Genomic DNA, 17210 nt, shown 5'->3' with positions numbered 1-17210 from the left:
TGACCATACCAGAAAAACAGGCCGGATATCAACTCTCTGGCTGCTAAACCAGTTGAACCAACGCTGAACCAAACTGAGGTCATTTACACCAACTCTGGCCAGTTTCTAGCTTTCGTTTCAAAATACAAGTCCTTAGCATCATAATATTTAACCACCTTCTCTGTAATTTCTTGCCCTGTTCTCTGGGAACTGAGCCAGACAAAATTTGTGATCTGATCGGAGCTTTTCAAGCAGTTCTTTCTCCATATCTGAATATCGCCTTCAGCAACCTCCATTAGACCAACTGATCTGGGCGATTAAGATTCAGATTGTGGCCATGACAGGTTGAAGGTCTTTCAGTCCAGTTTCTCGAGACTCCTGGACATTTAGCTCTTACTATCAAAATTCATGAAAGCCCATGTAAAGTCTACCTCAGCAGCTCTGCATACATGTTTGTTTAACTCAAACTTAACACTCTTTGTGGGTAGTAAAATGAGCATAGCACTGAAAACTGAAGATGTGCTTTTGTCATGAGTGGTCATGTACCATATTTGGATTAGCCTGTTGAAGAACTGTCCTGTCATTAGGTATCTGAATAAATAAAATAGAAAAAAAAACAACCTATGGAATAGCTGAAAACAGAAAGTGAAATAAAGTTCTAAATTGAGTTATCGTTAATGATCAATGAGTTTAGCCTGGCCCTGTGTAGCCCTACAGTGTAAAGCAGGACCGTCCCACATTGTCACACTCTAGCACAAAAATACTCATCTTCAAATTGCACCAAACTGCAGCTTCTGAAATGTATCTGATGTAAAATGTATTATATTTTACATGTTTACAACATAAATATATTATTCTGTTTAGCAGAATGCACAATTTTGTAAGGAGAGATAAATGTGCCGGGGCAAGGTCAGAGATGAAATTCTAGTGTGGTTTAGATGGATTCCCTTTTTCACATAACTTCTGTCCCGTGACTCCCATTTTCTATATGGACATTACACTCCAGGAGAAATGACAAAAAGTTATTTTCACAGCATAGGTTCTTGTGGTCCATTAACTTGGTAATGGTAAAGACGAAAGGGGCATGAGGGGATAGGAAGAGGAATGCTTGTAGGTTTACTCCTGCTTGTGTGAACCAAGCCTCTATCCCTTCAATGCTTTAATGGTTACTGCATCAAAACAAAGTCAGTGTTTCCACTCTGGACCTCATTGTATGGATTCAAGGTTTAATTAAACAGTAGCAAAGATACCTCACTGCCATTCCCAGGGAACCATTGTAGGTCTACAGTTATTTGCCAGAGGTTCACATTGAAAGCAACTACAACTCTAAAGGGAGGCAATCAGAAGGGTTGTTTCAGGATTTTCCATGACTATTGATTTGTGATTTCAATAAGCCTGAACTTCAGAAACTTACAAAACTGAAATGAGACCCCAAACTTGTGTAGCAATGAGTCCCCGAGGCAGCCAACAATATTGTCCAGAACAGTGTGTACAACCCCCATGAATGTTATTGGAGGCATAAAGAAACGATCCTCCCAGTTTTTAGATTAATAAACAAATCTCAATTATTCACCAGAGCTGTTCCTCCCAAAGTACCTGTTAATCACAATGACTCCAATCTTCCAATCTTGACATTAACTCAAATTTCTTGGCACTGAGAGCAAAACGCCCAGTCGATGTTTTTTTTTTAAATTTTGTTCAGTGCAGACACCATGCTGGATCACCAGTTCCAACGTACTCCTGGGATTCACAGCTCTGGACAGAGAGGGTTTGACTCGACTCCTCAGAGACTGACACGTGGTGCTATCTCAATTGTTCCTGTTGCTTGTCTTTTCTTCTGGAGGCCTAAGTCTGGCAGCGATTCCTTCGCATTGATTCATCATTGTAGCTAATTGGCCAGACAGGAAAAGAGACACACAGGCAGTCCCCGAGGTACAATATCTGTACATCCGTCAGTCTCAACTTGTGGATTCTGGTCCCTGGGGGCTGGAGTCAGACACCCCTCATTGTAAAGGAGGGAAATAAAAAACCTTGTTGTCAACAAAAATAACTGCAATTGAAGAATACATATTATGGATTTTAAGGAAGTATGTCAACTGAGGAAGAGGAGCAAGGCTTGGCCACCATTGACGGACTGTTAAAACTGAAATGTATTATATCACTATTATAAAGGCAGAGCAGAATGAAGTCTGTTTGGACAACAAGTCGATGAAATAACACTTTTTTAGATTCATATCAAAGCATGGAGAACACTGGACTGTTGAACAGAAATGAGTAATGGTCTTAGGTATAAATTATGGCAATACGGCGCAGTGTGCTTATGAATAACTGAGCTAATGTTTATCCTTACATCTAAAGAAAGGCCTTTAGGGTATATGCAGGTAACCTCAGCTCGATCCCTCTTGTTTTTCCAAATTAAGCCATTATTTTTAAAAAGCTCCTACCCTGCATAGCCCGTGGCACCAATCTAAAACTAATTGATTGGTGATGCCTTGGACCGAACACGGAGGGGAGCTGCCAGTGTAATTTGAACGAAAGGCCAAAATAGAATACTGGGCCCTTTATAAAAACAGAGGCTGTCCAACCAAGAGCCCAAGGGAATTTGCTCTGTGTTTTTTATGTGGTCTCACTCGCCCAAATTAAGTTCTATTGATCAAATAGCAAAGTAATGACGTGCCTTTGACATCCTATTGTGAACGCTAGTGGGTCTATTGGGATGGCTGCCACAGATGACACAGAAAGGTCAGAGGAAACGTCATTACTTAATTTGAAACACAATGTAACATCAAAAGCAAAAACAGTGGATAGATTGGGAGAATAAAAGCTGACAGCTTTTCATGACAGCAAAATTAAATTGTTGGTTCACCCAAGTGATAAAACATATTTTATCATTTACATCTGGAGGTTTCCAGCTGTTGGGATAGTTTTCTTTTTTCCCCCCTCCAGGTTCTAACATAAAAATGTTTATTATTTCTGTCACCACACCACTGCAGTGAAGGCAATTCTGTTTGTTTTGCTCATAGCAGTGAAATATTACAATTTAACATGTCTTGTGGTTACAACGGGTGACAGACCGGAACAGTTTGCGGGAACTATTTTCTACCTACAGAAAACCCCACACTGTACTGTTCAAGTAAAAAGTTGAATAAGGCATGCTCTTACTGCACATAACAATAATCTTCATCTGTTACTCGCAACAGATTTTTTTTCCTCTAGCCGACCTTCTGAGTAGAGCCCATTCTGGAGAAAGAAATCTTTAAAGGTCAAAGATTAAATGCCACCCTTCGCTCTGATTTTCCCCATAAAACAGTGGGTTGATTCAAGTCAGTGTTAATCTAGAGGAAAATCAAATAGGCGTACATTACTTCCAGGCCCGACAGACTGACCACTCCTGACCAATCAGACTCAAAGGAGAAATACCCAGGAGGTCAGATCCCCAGCTCACCTTGGCCTGCACAGTCAGGTTGAGGTGTAAATCTGTGTGAAGAACATTCCTGTCTGCCAGAGTTAGAGGAAACAGTGAGTAAGAACATGGTTAAACATCTGATAAGAGAGGCGGGGACAGAAAGAAAGACCAGCAAACGGAGGTAGCTGTCATTCATTTCAATCATGCTTCCAGTTTGGCAGAGTTAATAATATCAGCACGCTCTTCTGACCTCAGACGATGGTAAAACATCAACCTCTGCAAATTAGTCATTAATTTACCCCATTAAGTTGGACAGAGATGGTATGCGGGGGGAAAACATGAGAGATAATTAATGAATTAGATATTTTAAAACAAAAATTAGACCTTTTCAATGGAGGTGTATCACAGAAGAGAGGGAGAGGTCAGGGTGGCAGTGGTGTGGATAGGAGGGGTGGGCAGAAAAATAGAAGGTCAGCTAAAATAAATATTTTGACAGCGTGGATGTTGATAAATATAACTTTGTGTCTGCAGTAATTGTGTATTGAATGAAGATTTGCACAGTCAGAATTATTCGTATTTCTGTCGTTTTTGTCAGCCATAATGCTCTGTGCATTAAGAAAAAAAAAAAAAAAATCGGCCATCAAACTCTCTTGTTTGGTCCACAATAGCACCAAGCCTTGCTCCTACTTCTTTTAAGATTTTTTTTTTTTTTTTTAATTGTAACATCCACATATTTAAAACCTAATCCTACACAATGATAAACCAAATTATACCAAGGCATTTATGTCCTGCTGTTTTCATTATGCTCTATTGCCTCATTGGAAAAGCAAGTAAAAATAGAAACCTGCAAAATCATACCTCCCAAGGGCACTTTGGTCCATAGCAAGCTACCAGCTACCACATACAGTATATACAGAGTGTAGACTCATCCAGTCTGAGGCAGAGTATATCTCGGGGGCCCTCACTCCACTTACCATTCACTTTATCTCACTTCGTAGAGCAGGGAGCATTTTACTTTTTTTTTCGAGTCTCTATGCAGCCTCGTCTTGAGCTGATACATCTACAGCTGAAATTACCCTGAACACTATCTAATCTCCTCAACACTAGCATGTTCAAAATGAGACGCATCTACAACAAACCTCTAACCTACTCTTGCGCTGCTACTATTCCTAAATGTGATTACTGGGTTCTTTAATATAGGAGTTAACACCTGTCCTGCCAACCTGCATAACCTAAAGTAATCTCTGCATGACTCGCACTATTGAAATGTAAATTTTCCAACTCATACCTTCCCTTATCAAAAAGAAATATGCTATACCTGTAAATAAAAATGGTCTACTGGACAAAAATGCCTACAGGTCTTGAAAGGGTTTGCTTCGCACTATCTAGATAGACAGGCAGGTTGGGCAAAAGCACACATTCGTGTACACACACACACACAGACAACTTCCCAACTGGATTGTTATCTCTATATTAGCAATCCACTTTGCTACCCTGGAGGAGCCTGAGAATAATGAACAGCTCAGCCTCAACCCTATTCTCCTACCCACATGAATCGCTCACACCAGCATGCACAAACTGTATATACAGTGCATGTCCACACCCCACTGAACATATGTAGTTAGGCATTTCAAATCAATAAGCATGCTCAACACACAGCCTCCCCGACCTACTCTTAGGCTGGCTAATTGCCAGAAAGAACAATTAGCCTGATAAGTATCACTTAATGTCATCCCCAAAGAGGGGGATTCAGGCTATTCTAAAACAAATGCACCTAATTCCTCATCCTGCTCCCTCATTATCACCCTAAATGATGCTTCTATAGGAGAGCAGGTGCTTGCGGTGTCGTAGAATGATTGTTTTGTGAATGGTGGTTTGATGGGATTAGAGCAAAGATGGACGGGGTTTAAATCATGAATGGTGCTGTTTCTGGTGAGATAGTTCAGCTACAGTGTGCCAGTAATGAGGTAGAAGACACTTGCTTGTCACCACCTTTGCTTTGCTCATTAATAGGGAGTCAACGGTTCTGTGAAGCCTGCGAGGACCAAAGTGCCCAGTATGAGGCAGCCTGGTGAATAGCTTGATTCTCGTTAATTATCACTCAGCATTTTTGGTGAAAAAAGCCAACCTTGGAAACAACCTTTTAAAATGTCAATGAATTGTCAGTATACATTTTTAAAAATCATACAGAGATAATACCTCTTTAACTGGTTCCACTGGCAGAATAATCCACGTCACAAGACACCTCTGGAAACGTCATTATCTGTCTTGCTACATTAACATCTATCCCCTTTATTAGTCTGCTGTTGGCACTCTCTTCACAATCTCCATCATTGCATTGGACTTTGCTTCTTCAGCTCACAGCTTCTGCTGGGCAGAAACACCCTTCCAGTAGTCCAAAATATCATGAAGGTCCTCATCCTTGGCAAACTGCACCTTCTTACGCAGGGCATGGCCTGCTGCTATATACGATGCCTCCTCTCTGGGACTTTTCTTGTAAGGTCGGAATCGCTCCCAGATTCGCAGTGTGCTCTCAGACGAGTACTCTGGGCTGGAGGAGTAGCCAGAGTTGTAGTTGTGGTGACGAGAGGGTGAGAGCTGGGAGTAGGTGGCTGTGGCATCCCTCTTGGTGCGCCCCAGTGGCTTGAGGAACGAGGCCTTTTGGGACGGTGAAGGTGACTCGTTGCCACCCTCATAGTAGAGTGCAGGAAAGGAGTGGCGGTGCTCGGAGCTGTGGTAGTCTGGCTGAACTTCCAAGTGGTGCTGCTGCTGTCCTGGGCCGACTACCCCACCTCCACCTCCACTCCCATTATTACAACCCATTCCGCCCCCATTCAAGCTCACCCCTCCACCATTTATGTTTCCCATCCCATTCCCATTGCAGCCCCCTACTCCACCACCTCCTCCAATTCCACCCCCTCCACCACAACCCACAGGACTGCCCTTTTCTGTTGGGTACTTGGGAGGATCACTGCGCTGCTCAGGGATATCCACACTGTACACTCTTGTGTTCTTGACAGATCCTGCAGCTGGGGCACCACAGCGATTCTTCACCACAGCAGTGTCAGCACTCAACTGCCTTTGAAGGGGCCGCACTGCATTGGCTGGGGGTGGGTCACGGTAAGGTGGGGAGAGAAACCCACCACCACTGATGCCGGGCCGCTCAGACAGAGGCATGACTAGGGGCACTGGAGCCATTGAAGGTGGATGAGACTGCTGATGTAGCTGTGGATGAGGCGGAGGAAGTGACTGAGGATGTGGCTGAGGATGTGGCTGAGGATGTGGCTGAGGATGAGGCTGAGGGTGAGACTTTGGATGCACCTTTGGAGAGGAGGCCATGATTTGATCTCCAGGGTGACCTGGAGAGAGGGGCAGGAGGTTGCGGGGAAGGGATGCGATGCAAGGAGGCTGGGATAAGGACACAGAGTCAGCTGTGGTCCCAACATTTGCTGAGGCATCAAGCTTCAGAGCATCAATGCAGTTGTTGATAATCTGGTTAACTTTGTCAACCTCCTTGGCGATGGTGGAGATCTCTGAAGCAGAGCCACGGCCGTCATCATCCGAATCATCCCCAGCCTCTGTCCCATTCTCAGCCCCACCTCGCATATCCACAACTACTTCCCCTCCTAACCCTTCCCCTCCAGCTGCCACCACTCCCTCCCTGGCTTCCCCTGCCACTCCTGCCGTCCTCACATCCATGTAGTTGCCCTTGCCACCCATTGCCTCAGAGAAGGCAGTGGCCATTTTTTCCACCTGTGGCAAGGTGGAGAGGCGGGAGGAGCTGGTGTTGGCTGAGCCATGGAGCATGCCTGTGCTGGAGGAGGTAGATTGGGGCAACTTGCCTCCTGCTCCTCCTGAATGGTGGTGCTGGTGGTGAGCCTGCTCCTGGAGACGCTGCATGGCGCCTGGGTCATTGGCTACTGCTGCAGCTGCCTCTGGGCCATACCTGAGAGACAGATTCACTTTAGCTCAAACAATGCATCTCGTCCCATTATATTTTGCCTCATTATGTTCTTTTTTAAAGCTGGTTTTAATATGTCCCCTCAATGATGCCATAGGATGACAGAGTCCTTGTAGATTTAATTAAAGCTCAAAGAAATGATTAAAAATAGCATGGCCCGAAGTCTCAATAAAGATTATGGTTGGGAAAAAAATGGTTTAAGGATAAATGAGGCTTTTCCGAAAAATAACATCAAGACAAAGCAATGCAGCAAACCAACCAATGAACAGATGCCTAAAGCATAAATTGTTTCAGTGAAATCAATTATGCCAAAAGGATACATGTAGTATCTGTCATTTTTTTGCGTGGTAAAACATCCCAGGTGCATGAAAAGAGGGTTTCAATTTGGCCCATAAGACTTTCATTAACAAACATTTGAAATTGTCTCCTACCTCATCTCCAGAATGGTTTTCTTCACACTTATAGCTTTTTCCTTCTCTTCCTGGATGCGTCTCCGCCTCAGACAGTAATAGACAAATCCGAGCACAATGACCATTCCAAACAGGCATCCTAGGATGGTCATGATGTAGTGGGTAGTTGTGGATGGATTGGTTTTCGTGTCCTCTGGCCCCGTAGCCCGTGTTGTAAAAGACAGACAAGTGTGGTTGTAGCGCTGAGATTTGCTTGCAGAAGCCACACAAAATGTGTAGTTGGTGTGTGGTTTCAGCTTGTCCAAAATTACTATATCTTTCTTGTTTTTAAGAGGCATGATGTCCGTAACATAAGTGTGGTTGTACTGGGAAAGTATGTACATCTTACTGTATGGTCGTGGGATCTGCACTATTAGCGAAGCGGCGTAGAGGGAGACTGTTTGAAGCTTCATTGAAATCTGATGGTTATAATTGGGGTCAGCAGTTGACGATGTGGTTGGCTGGTGGTACAGTCCTTGGTCTGGGTTGTCCAAACCCATCCCTGAGCCATCTGGATCTGGCATCTGAGAAGTCATCCCTGGAATTATCACACCATCACGACACACGGATAAAAGAATGTAACGAGCATTTCTACCATGTCCAGGCACTGGACTCAAGAGTGGATAACCAGTCATTTCTGGAGGGGTTTCACACTGGAGGCGGTCATAGGTGTGGGTGACATTGTTAAACTCTTCCAGCCAGGTGAGAAAGCTGTAGAGCTCACAGCCACAGTGGAACGGGTTTCCTGCTAGTTCACACACCATCAGCCTGCTGAGGACAGTGAAGGTAGATGGGTCAAGACGTGCCAACTTATTTGAAGATAAGTCCAGGCTGCTGAGGTTGGGGCACTCCCAGAAGGCATTGGTGGAAATAACCTCAATGAGGTTGTGTTGCAAGAAGAGGCACTGCATTCGACCCAGACCTCTCAACATGCCCTCAGTCAGGTTGGTGAGCTTGTTGTAGCCTAGCTGGAGAACCTGAGACAGAAAGAGAAAGTAGGGACTTGAAATATTGAATAACCTATGACACAGCAAAGCTAACTGTCAATCATTTGGTGTACCATTTGTCTAGAAAAAAAAGACAAAAAAAACATGAACACAAGTTTTGTTCTTGGTTGCAGACCTGTAGGTTGGCCTGTCCAACAAAGGCCCCGTCTTCGATGTAGCTGATCTCGTTCTTGGTCAGATTGAGGTCAGTAAGGTTTGTGAAGCGGTACATGGAGATAAAGAGCACTGCCTTCAATTTGTTCTCATTCAGCCTCAAGTCATGGACCTAAGAGAGACAAGAGAGCAGATGACTTTTAGTAAACGCATTGTAGCTTCTGGTAGCCAGAGAGAAAGATCAAATATGTTGGCCAAACATTGCTGCCAAGAGCATATTGCACCTCTTAATTATCTGGTAGTGACCGCCAGGTAGAGAACTAATGGTCTAATGAGACATTTCCAATTTATACATCTAATCTCTATTTGCATTTAGTTATTCACATCATATTTGCAAGCAGCTGTACAACTCCTCCTTCCAGATGGAAATGTTGATACTAGGCCTGGGGTGCCGTTGCATATCAATAGCATTTAAACTTCGATAAAATATCTTCATATCAAGTTTCCCTGTGTTCATTGACACTGGAAATTGCAGCTGGTAACACTAAATAAAATACTACATATATATAGATATATCTATATATATATTTATATATATATATATATCTATATTTATATATATATATATTGTAATGGCCTGGATGACATGGTAGGTTAACTTCTCAAAATGTTAAAGTGTTCATGCTTGTTGTTGCTGTATTTAGATAAGCTGTGAGACCTGCCAGTCATTTCTGTACCTATGACGGTGAGCAGGGTGGGACAGCCACCTGTGATTGGCCAGGAGCTAAGGTGGGGATGGGTCCTGTTCTCCTTGCTTGTTGTGAGAGTAGTTCAAGTGTGTGTGTGACGAAGACATGCTGTGTCGAGGTACTGTAAGAATTAGCCGTAATGTTGGCATTGGCTACTGCCCACAGTAGCCTGTGTATTGTTCCAAATAAAGTTCCAGAAAACCGAGTACCGTCTGGCAGCTTCCTTAAGCAGAGACACTACAATATATATACATATATCATATGTATAAACATAATATAATTGACTGAACCAGTCAGTCATAATTAGGTAGTGACAGGTCCCAAAAAAACAACTGTTTCTATCTCACAAATTTAACCTATTAAGCAGTTATTTGTTTTATCATCATAACCACATCATTTTGCTTCTATTTCTGTGAACACTGGACACAAACAATGAACGTATAACTATTTGATTGAGAATATCCAATATCCATATGTAAATTACATCATGAAGACAGTGTTATAAAAAATTGTTTTTGTCATACTTAGAAATACAACCGGGATAAACTTGCAAACTTCACATTACCACAAGCATTTCATTGAGTGAACAGAGGATCAGTTGCTGCTTTGCAAAAGTCCCAATCACTAATGATCAATTAATAGCATGTGTTTTAAAACTGACACTACCATAGCGCAGAATGCATGGAGGCATATAAGAGGGTGCTGTGGTAGTATAAAAGGTCTACTGACAGATACATGCATACTGACCGTGCTGTTGATGTGCTGGGGGATGGTCTCATATGGAGGCTGGTTCTGACTGCAGATAGCCAGCCAAACGTAACCTTTATCCCCTTCTATCAGCCAACAGTCGCCTTTCACCATGCCAGGCAGGCGGAGGAGCAACAGTGCAGGAAGTAGGAGGGAGAGAAAGAGGGAGGGAGACAGGGAGGACAAGCGAAGACGGCTGGCCATGGTCTGGATTAGGAGTGTTCGAGGTCACCTCAGTAGAAAAAGGAGGAACAGAAAGGAGATGAAGGGAGGAAGGTAGACAGCTGCAGTTTAGATTCAAAGCTGAAAGGGCTTGCGGGTCGGGGGCAAGGAGGCCAAATGTGAGTGAGCCAGGTGAACCAAAGGGTTTCTTCTAGGTAATTAGAGCTGAGCTTGCAGCATGGCAGCAAGTCCTGTCCCCATTTTAGGTGTTCCACGTCAAAGGGTTTTGGAGACAATCAGCCCAGCAGCTATTCATGGCCCCTGACAACTGCAGGTCTTGACAACACAGATGAGGAGGTACTCCCTCTCAGAGAAAGGTAGAATGCCTATAGAACACAGACACAGATACAGGGAGGGAGAGGGGCGGGGGATTAACATTAATAGTGATGACAAAATGATTAAGAGTAGTCAGAAAATTGTAATACAGGTTCACATTTCCCCAGATGGTTTTGAATTAATCAAGTGTAGGTCTCGTTTCTAAAAGCACTGTAAAGAAAAAAAAGAGGTATGCATCTAATACCCATAATACCAATCCCGTCATAGTAATGCACCACAGTAATCAATCTATTAACTGCTACGATTATGTCATCAAGTCTCAATAAAGCCCAGAGCAATATATTTTGACTTTTCAAATGAAACCAGACTTTTCATGCTCTGTAATTATTCATGTTTATGAACTGCCTCACATGAACAGAAATTGCAGCTCTTCCATTCAGACATTAGCATATGATGCACCAATAAAAATGTAAATCAGCAAGACTATGAAAGCAACCTGCTTTTCCTTGGTGTTTTTGCCATTGTTTACAAGGTTTGTCAGTTTGCAGCTGCAGTTCTATTATTTCAACTTTGAGGTACATAATGATACAATAAAAATTTAATAGCGGCAGTTATATAGGGGTGAAAACAGGGAGATGGGCTAAGTGGAAAACAGAGAAGGGCTGTTGTAATTTGCATGTTTTAACAGGATACTAGCTGACATTTAGCTATTTACCTTTCTCAGGGGATTAACCGTGGATTAAGCTCTAATCCAGCGTAAAATATGATGTATCTCATCACCACAGCACCCGTTCTTTTAATTTGTTTCCAAAGTTTTGATTCCCTCCCAGGGAAAAATTATCTAGCCAAAACATAAATGACAGTTTGATGGTAACAACAACTGAGAAACAGACCCTTCTTCCTTCAGTACTCTCCCTCTCTCAACTCCAAATTAATTTCCTTCTGTACTCCTTTGGTTTGTCTCAGGCACATGAAGAGAATATAACCTGTTGCCAGAAATGAAGCAATGACATCAGCAACCCAGTAGTAACGGGAGCCAGCTTTGGATGCATCTGAAAAAAATGACCCATGCCTAATAGCCTGTTCTCCTCCTGCTCCTCTTCTTTTTCATTATTTGTCCGCACATCTAAGATAGCCTCCCAGTCATCACATTTCTGTTGTGGCACACCAAACAGCTCCGAGTCCTCTCTTCAAATTGCTCCATGAAATGGATATTGACAATTCAATTCCTCCACCACAGGCCTTCAGCCTGCTTTTGACCCATTCATTGTTGCCATCCTTATGTGTGTGTAAAACATTAAAAAAAAAGCAATTGGCAACTTTGGCACAGCTGGACCAACCCTTTCCACTTGTATGATTATGAAAGTCATCCATTAATCATTGGTTATGTATTCAGCTTTGAAGCAGACACATTTTATTGATGTATGTGCAATGCCTACAGCACGTGTGAGAATGTGAGCATTAGTTCATGGTACAATGTGGAAAGAGGCAAGAAAATTGAATTATTTATCAAACAACAGTTTGGACATTGATCATAAGGTCACGCTCACACTGACACAGATTATCCTTCTTCTTTCATCCTGTTTCTGAATCACCTCCCTTCTCTGTCTTTGAAGACACCTTTATGGTATCATGACACAATCCTCCATCTACTTTTTTGAAAAATGATCAGGTTTTAAGGGAATGCACCAACAAAGTCTTTGGCACACTTCTGTAACATAGAAAGATTTCGGAGACCACAAAAAAAAAAAAGTGTGTGTAATGCCTGTGACTGCCGTTGGGCTGTTTTTTCCCTGGAAGCTCATTTTTACAGCATATCTGATATAACATGACTTCTAGCCCGACATGGTATTTACTGTGCTCTAAAAACATGAAAGCGAAGTCAGTCAAGACCTACTTGAAAGCCAGTTGTTTACTGGAAAGTCCAGTCACAGCAACTTAGATCAGCATACCATTTGTTATTTATAATGCTGTAATGATCCTGACTGCACTAATCCATTCTATCTTATCATCTGGGTCAGTCTCCTGTCTCTCCCTCCATCTCTGACTCTATCTGCTTTTCTTTTTATCTGACGGCCTGTCGCCTTCTTTCTGTCCATCTCTTTCTGCCTGCATTGTTTAAAGCCGGCTTATCTCTGCTGCCTTTCAACTAGAAACACAAATGAATATGCTTCATCACCAAAACACAACCTGACACCTTTTGTGTGCCATCGCATCCCTTCCTCGCTGCTTTTATCATAGTCATGCCTTTGGTTTTATTTTGACGGTAAGCCAAAGGAAGAGACAGCCTAATTTTTCTCCTTCCTTTTGTCAAACCAGCCTCTCTTTGTGTTAAATTATTGTGCCTGATAGCGGGCCTTTAATTAAAGCTTTGCATCTAAAAAAAACAACACTAATGATGTCAGGTCACAAAGCAAATGGAAAGTGCCTAAAGTAAGACTACAATGGATGGAGGGACCCTGAGAAAATACAAAATCACAGGATGTAATAATATTATGAATTTCTTGTAAAGAAATGTTCAATGTTATATGCTTAGTCCTTCTTTCTTTCTGTAGTTTGTATTATTTTAGCATACGGTAATTCAATGTGCATGGGTAGTGTAATTTTTTTACATTAAAAACACGTCATTCTCGATCATTTCTTTTATGATGGAAATGACAAAGTTGGACAAAACCTGTATCATCATCCTCAGAAAATACTTTAAATAACTTAAAGGCAATATTTGACTTTGTAACACTACCAAGACAGTCAGTGAAAAACATCACTCCAATGGACGGTTAGCAAAGTTACTTTTTCTTTCTTTTGCAAAATTTAGATTTAATATCAAACTTACCAGTTTACTAAACAGGTAACCGAGATCACCTCTCATCTAAACTATGCTGACATACAGAGATAGTGCTTCTTTTATTACGTCATGTTTTTTTGCAACACCTGTGAGTGTTCTTTAAGAAAACAGCTTAAGCCATGTTAGAAGCTTGCCGGTTCTCATTCCCAGGCCATTAAATACCTCAGTTGTGTCAAAGCTGTTTGCATCAGAGTGACAAGGTTCCCTTTGGTGTCGGCACAGTGACTACCCAGTTGGAAGAAGTTGGTCATGTGACAGAGTACAAACAGTACTAAAGTCTATGTGAGAAGGATGTTGGGGGTGGTTGAATGGAACAAATACAAGACCACCAAAGTAACTAACATGACAAATGGAACATTACATTAGTGAAATTATTTATTTAAACTCAAACTGTGGTCTTTTTTTTTTAAACCCTAACTGAGCAGTTGTGGTGCCAAAACATATTCAAATTTGGTCACATTTAACTAAAACAATGACTATTTGGTGGTGTCTATATCTACAGCACCTTGAGTGGATCTTTGACACCAGCAGGCAACAAGTCGGCAGTAACCCCTGGGGATGGGAACAGGTTGCAGTAGATCTTTGAGGTTGTTTTGCGAAGCACAGTTACCCTTGCATGCTCTCAGTGATAACACTAACATGCTGATAGTTAGCAAGAGAAACGTATTTCATGTCCTCCACCATTGTTTACCATGTTAGTGGTAGGAAACAGTATTTTTTTTTGTGGAAAGTTTCAATCTATCCGGCAGTAGCTGAGACTTTTCATTTAAAATCACAAATGTGAGCCACGTGATGGCATCAGATGAGAAGTCTGCAGATTACCAGAGTCATCAGGACATCAGGTCTGGGAACCAAGAATGCGCAAATTTGGGGGAAACAGATCAAGTGGAGGCTGATATATTTCACAAAAGAGGAGTAAAAACTGCTGTAGTGATGCTGAAGGAAAGGGAAATCTGGACAAAATTCTTAACATATTTAAATCTAGACCAAGGTGGTGGGCTAACCACTATAGAGCCACCATACTAAAAATATATATACTCTGCCCACACCATCTAAGGAGATGACTAGTATAGTAACAGTTAATTGACTGATCATTGATCAATTTGATGCATTGGATCAGTTTATTTAATCCAAACCAGCAACTTCCAAGATAAAAGCCATCTTCCGTAATGTATACTAAATAATTACATTTCTCTTAAACAAGTACTGACGTGAACCTTTAAGCTAAAAATGTCCTCCAAAAAAAATAGGAATCATAATTATTTTTTATTAAACTATTCACTGCTCAACTTTCAGCCCTGAGGCGAATGATAGCAAAGCATTGGGAAATAAAGCCCTGGAACAAAAGACGGACTGTCAGCTGAATTCCACTGATGTGAAAACCTTTGCAGAGATTTACGGCTTGCCTTGTTCACTTGCTTGCTCATTGCCACCATACATTTCTTATCTGTATTAACTGAGCTCTATCCACCCTTTTCATTCCTGACACAGCTATTGTGGGTCTGACTGACAGCACAATCTAACAGAACACTGGGATGGCTACATTAAGTTTCAAGAGGGAGTTTAAGATGAGGCAAAAGCTGAAAAATGTGCAAAAGTGACTAAACTGACTTGTTAAAACCATCTGTGAAGGCAAATTGCAACATTTGATTTAAGGTACTGTAGGAATGCTACAACGGTTGTACCTCTTGTGCTAAATGTGTAAGGGGGACAATGTTGGTACAGAAGAGATGGTACAGATGTAGGGAAGCATTTCAGAACATGACACCAAACATATTTCTTTTCCTCAGTTTGTCCTGAGAAGCAGTCAAGCGTCAGCTAGCGATTTAGAAATCGAACAGACCAAGTCATTCATCCAGAAAATCAGTCATCAGTCAACCAGTTGGTCAAAGAGCACAGAAAATGGACAGCCAGCTGCTTGGGTTGCAAGTATCCAAATCAGTCCAGTCAGCAGTCTGAACAGTGGTCCAACCATTTACCAAGCCAGCGAACGAGTCCGTCAGACAGTCAACTAGTTAGTCATCCCACCCAGGTAATAAGTATGGGAAGCACCGTGGAAGCAGAGATGAGAAATATGCCTATTAGTACTATCTGTGAGTCCCAGCCTGCTTTGCCTTCAAAGCTGCTGCAGCGTTCCTTCAAATTCATTTTTCTCACCTCTTTCACTTCTCTTTTCCTTTCAACATTCATGAAGCTGCTACGCTGTTCTTTTAAATCTGGGCCCGCTCTTTCCACGTCGACTTTATTTTTCTGAAGTTAATTTATTTAAAATTTCCCTTTCCTTTCTGTCAGTGCCCAGCTTTTTCTGTTTTAGTAAACATTATCTTTCTAACTTTGTTTGGTTTGATCATGTTTTGTTTTGCATTCAGCCACTAATTTAAAGGTTCTATATGAATAATAACAGATACCTGTAAGTTTTGTGGCAATTAGTGGTCATTGGTCATTGCTTACAAATGGTGCATGACATTTCTGAAACAGCAATTTTGTAAATACTCCAAACTAAAGATTGTGTATTATTTTGCAATACCATCGGTGTGGTAATAAAACCAAATATTAATACTAATTTGAAAAAGAAAGATATACAGATTTTTACAAATGACATAGCAGAGTAGATACCACTCTTATTCTTGCGGACCGTTCCTCTTCCCCCAGGCCCAACCCCTTCCTTCTCATCTCAACATATTCCATTTCTTTTGTTCTTGTTCTTTTGCGTACATTGAAACCTTTTTGTTTCGAGTGTCTACCAGACTCAGTCCCACCAGGAGAGCAGACCAGAGAGGAAGTTTTCAGCTGCTGAGTGCTTTCAGCCATTCGCTATGTTTTGTGAAAGCTGGGTGGATTTTGCCAATATAATCTGTTGGACAAGTGGAGCATCATGTGGCAGGAGTACAGTCTGCCAGGTAGACAGGCAGGGAAACTATGTTACTGAGGAACAGGATGTTCACAACCAACAAAAATGTATTTTCTAAACTGCACAGGGGTCTGAATAAAATGTTTCTGTGTCCTCTCTAAAGAAAGACCCCCCCCTCCCCTCCTCCGCCCCCGATACGGTCTCATGAAACCACATCTTGTTTTGCAACTTAGTGCTCCGGGGCTACCCGGTTCAGTTGTCTGCTACATTCTTTCAGAGTCGGCTCACTCGAATCAGAGTAACACATTTCTCTCACCAAGTATCCTCATTGTTATTTGCGTCGGTTGTGAGATATCTGACAACGTCATGGAGGTGAATGGACTTTAATTTGTACAACTAGAATAATGTAGGCTACTGTAGACAATTGTAATTGGGACTAGTTTCCACGTAGAGTCCCATTGAACCGATCCTTTAAGTCCTGGACTATTAAACATCACCAGTGTCATAATGATGTCGAATTTAGCTAACTGACTTAAATCACTCAAGCTGTCACATTTACATCAACTCCAGTCAGTGATTTCCACACACTTTCATCAGTCTCCAGAGACCAGTAATACATGTTCAG

The 17210-nt window shown here is 41.9% G+C and overlaps 1 protein-coding gene across 1 annotated transcript in view; it reads right to left on the bottom strand.

Annotated features, from left to right (window-relative positions):
- Positions 1-1185: 1185 nt before the first annotated feature.
- LOC138615728 (protein phosphatase 1 regulatory subunit 29-like) overlaps positions 1186-17210 on the bottom strand; it is a 238873-nt gene continuing 222848 nt past the window's right edge. The window contains exons 5-8 of the mRNA XM_069689511.1: positions 10392-10939; positions 8918-9067; positions 7778-8772; positions 1186-7331 (exon numbers count right to left, since the gene is read on the bottom strand). Of these exons, the coding sequence (XP_069545612.1) occupies positions 5744-7331; positions 7778-8772; positions 8918-9067; positions 10392-10595 (2937 nt within the window). The 5' untranslated portion in view covers positions 10596-10939 and the 3' untranslated portion in view covers positions 1186-5743. The remainder of the gene's footprint in view (positions 7332-7777; positions 8773-8917; positions 9068-10391; positions 10940-17210) is intronic.

The sequence above is a fragment of the Brachyistius frenatus genome, unplaced genomic scaffold, assembly GCF_029030835.1.
Source record: "Brachyistius frenatus isolate BFR_SWC_R1_liver_20210118 unplaced genomic scaffold, ASM2903083v1 Contig_7, whole genome shotgun sequence".
Taxonomy (NCBI): domain Eukaryota; kingdom Metazoa; phylum Chordata; class Actinopteri; family Embiotocidae; genus Brachyistius; species Brachyistius frenatus.
Note: the sequence above shows the minus strand (reverse complement) of the source record. Positions and strands in the feature narration are given on the sequence as shown.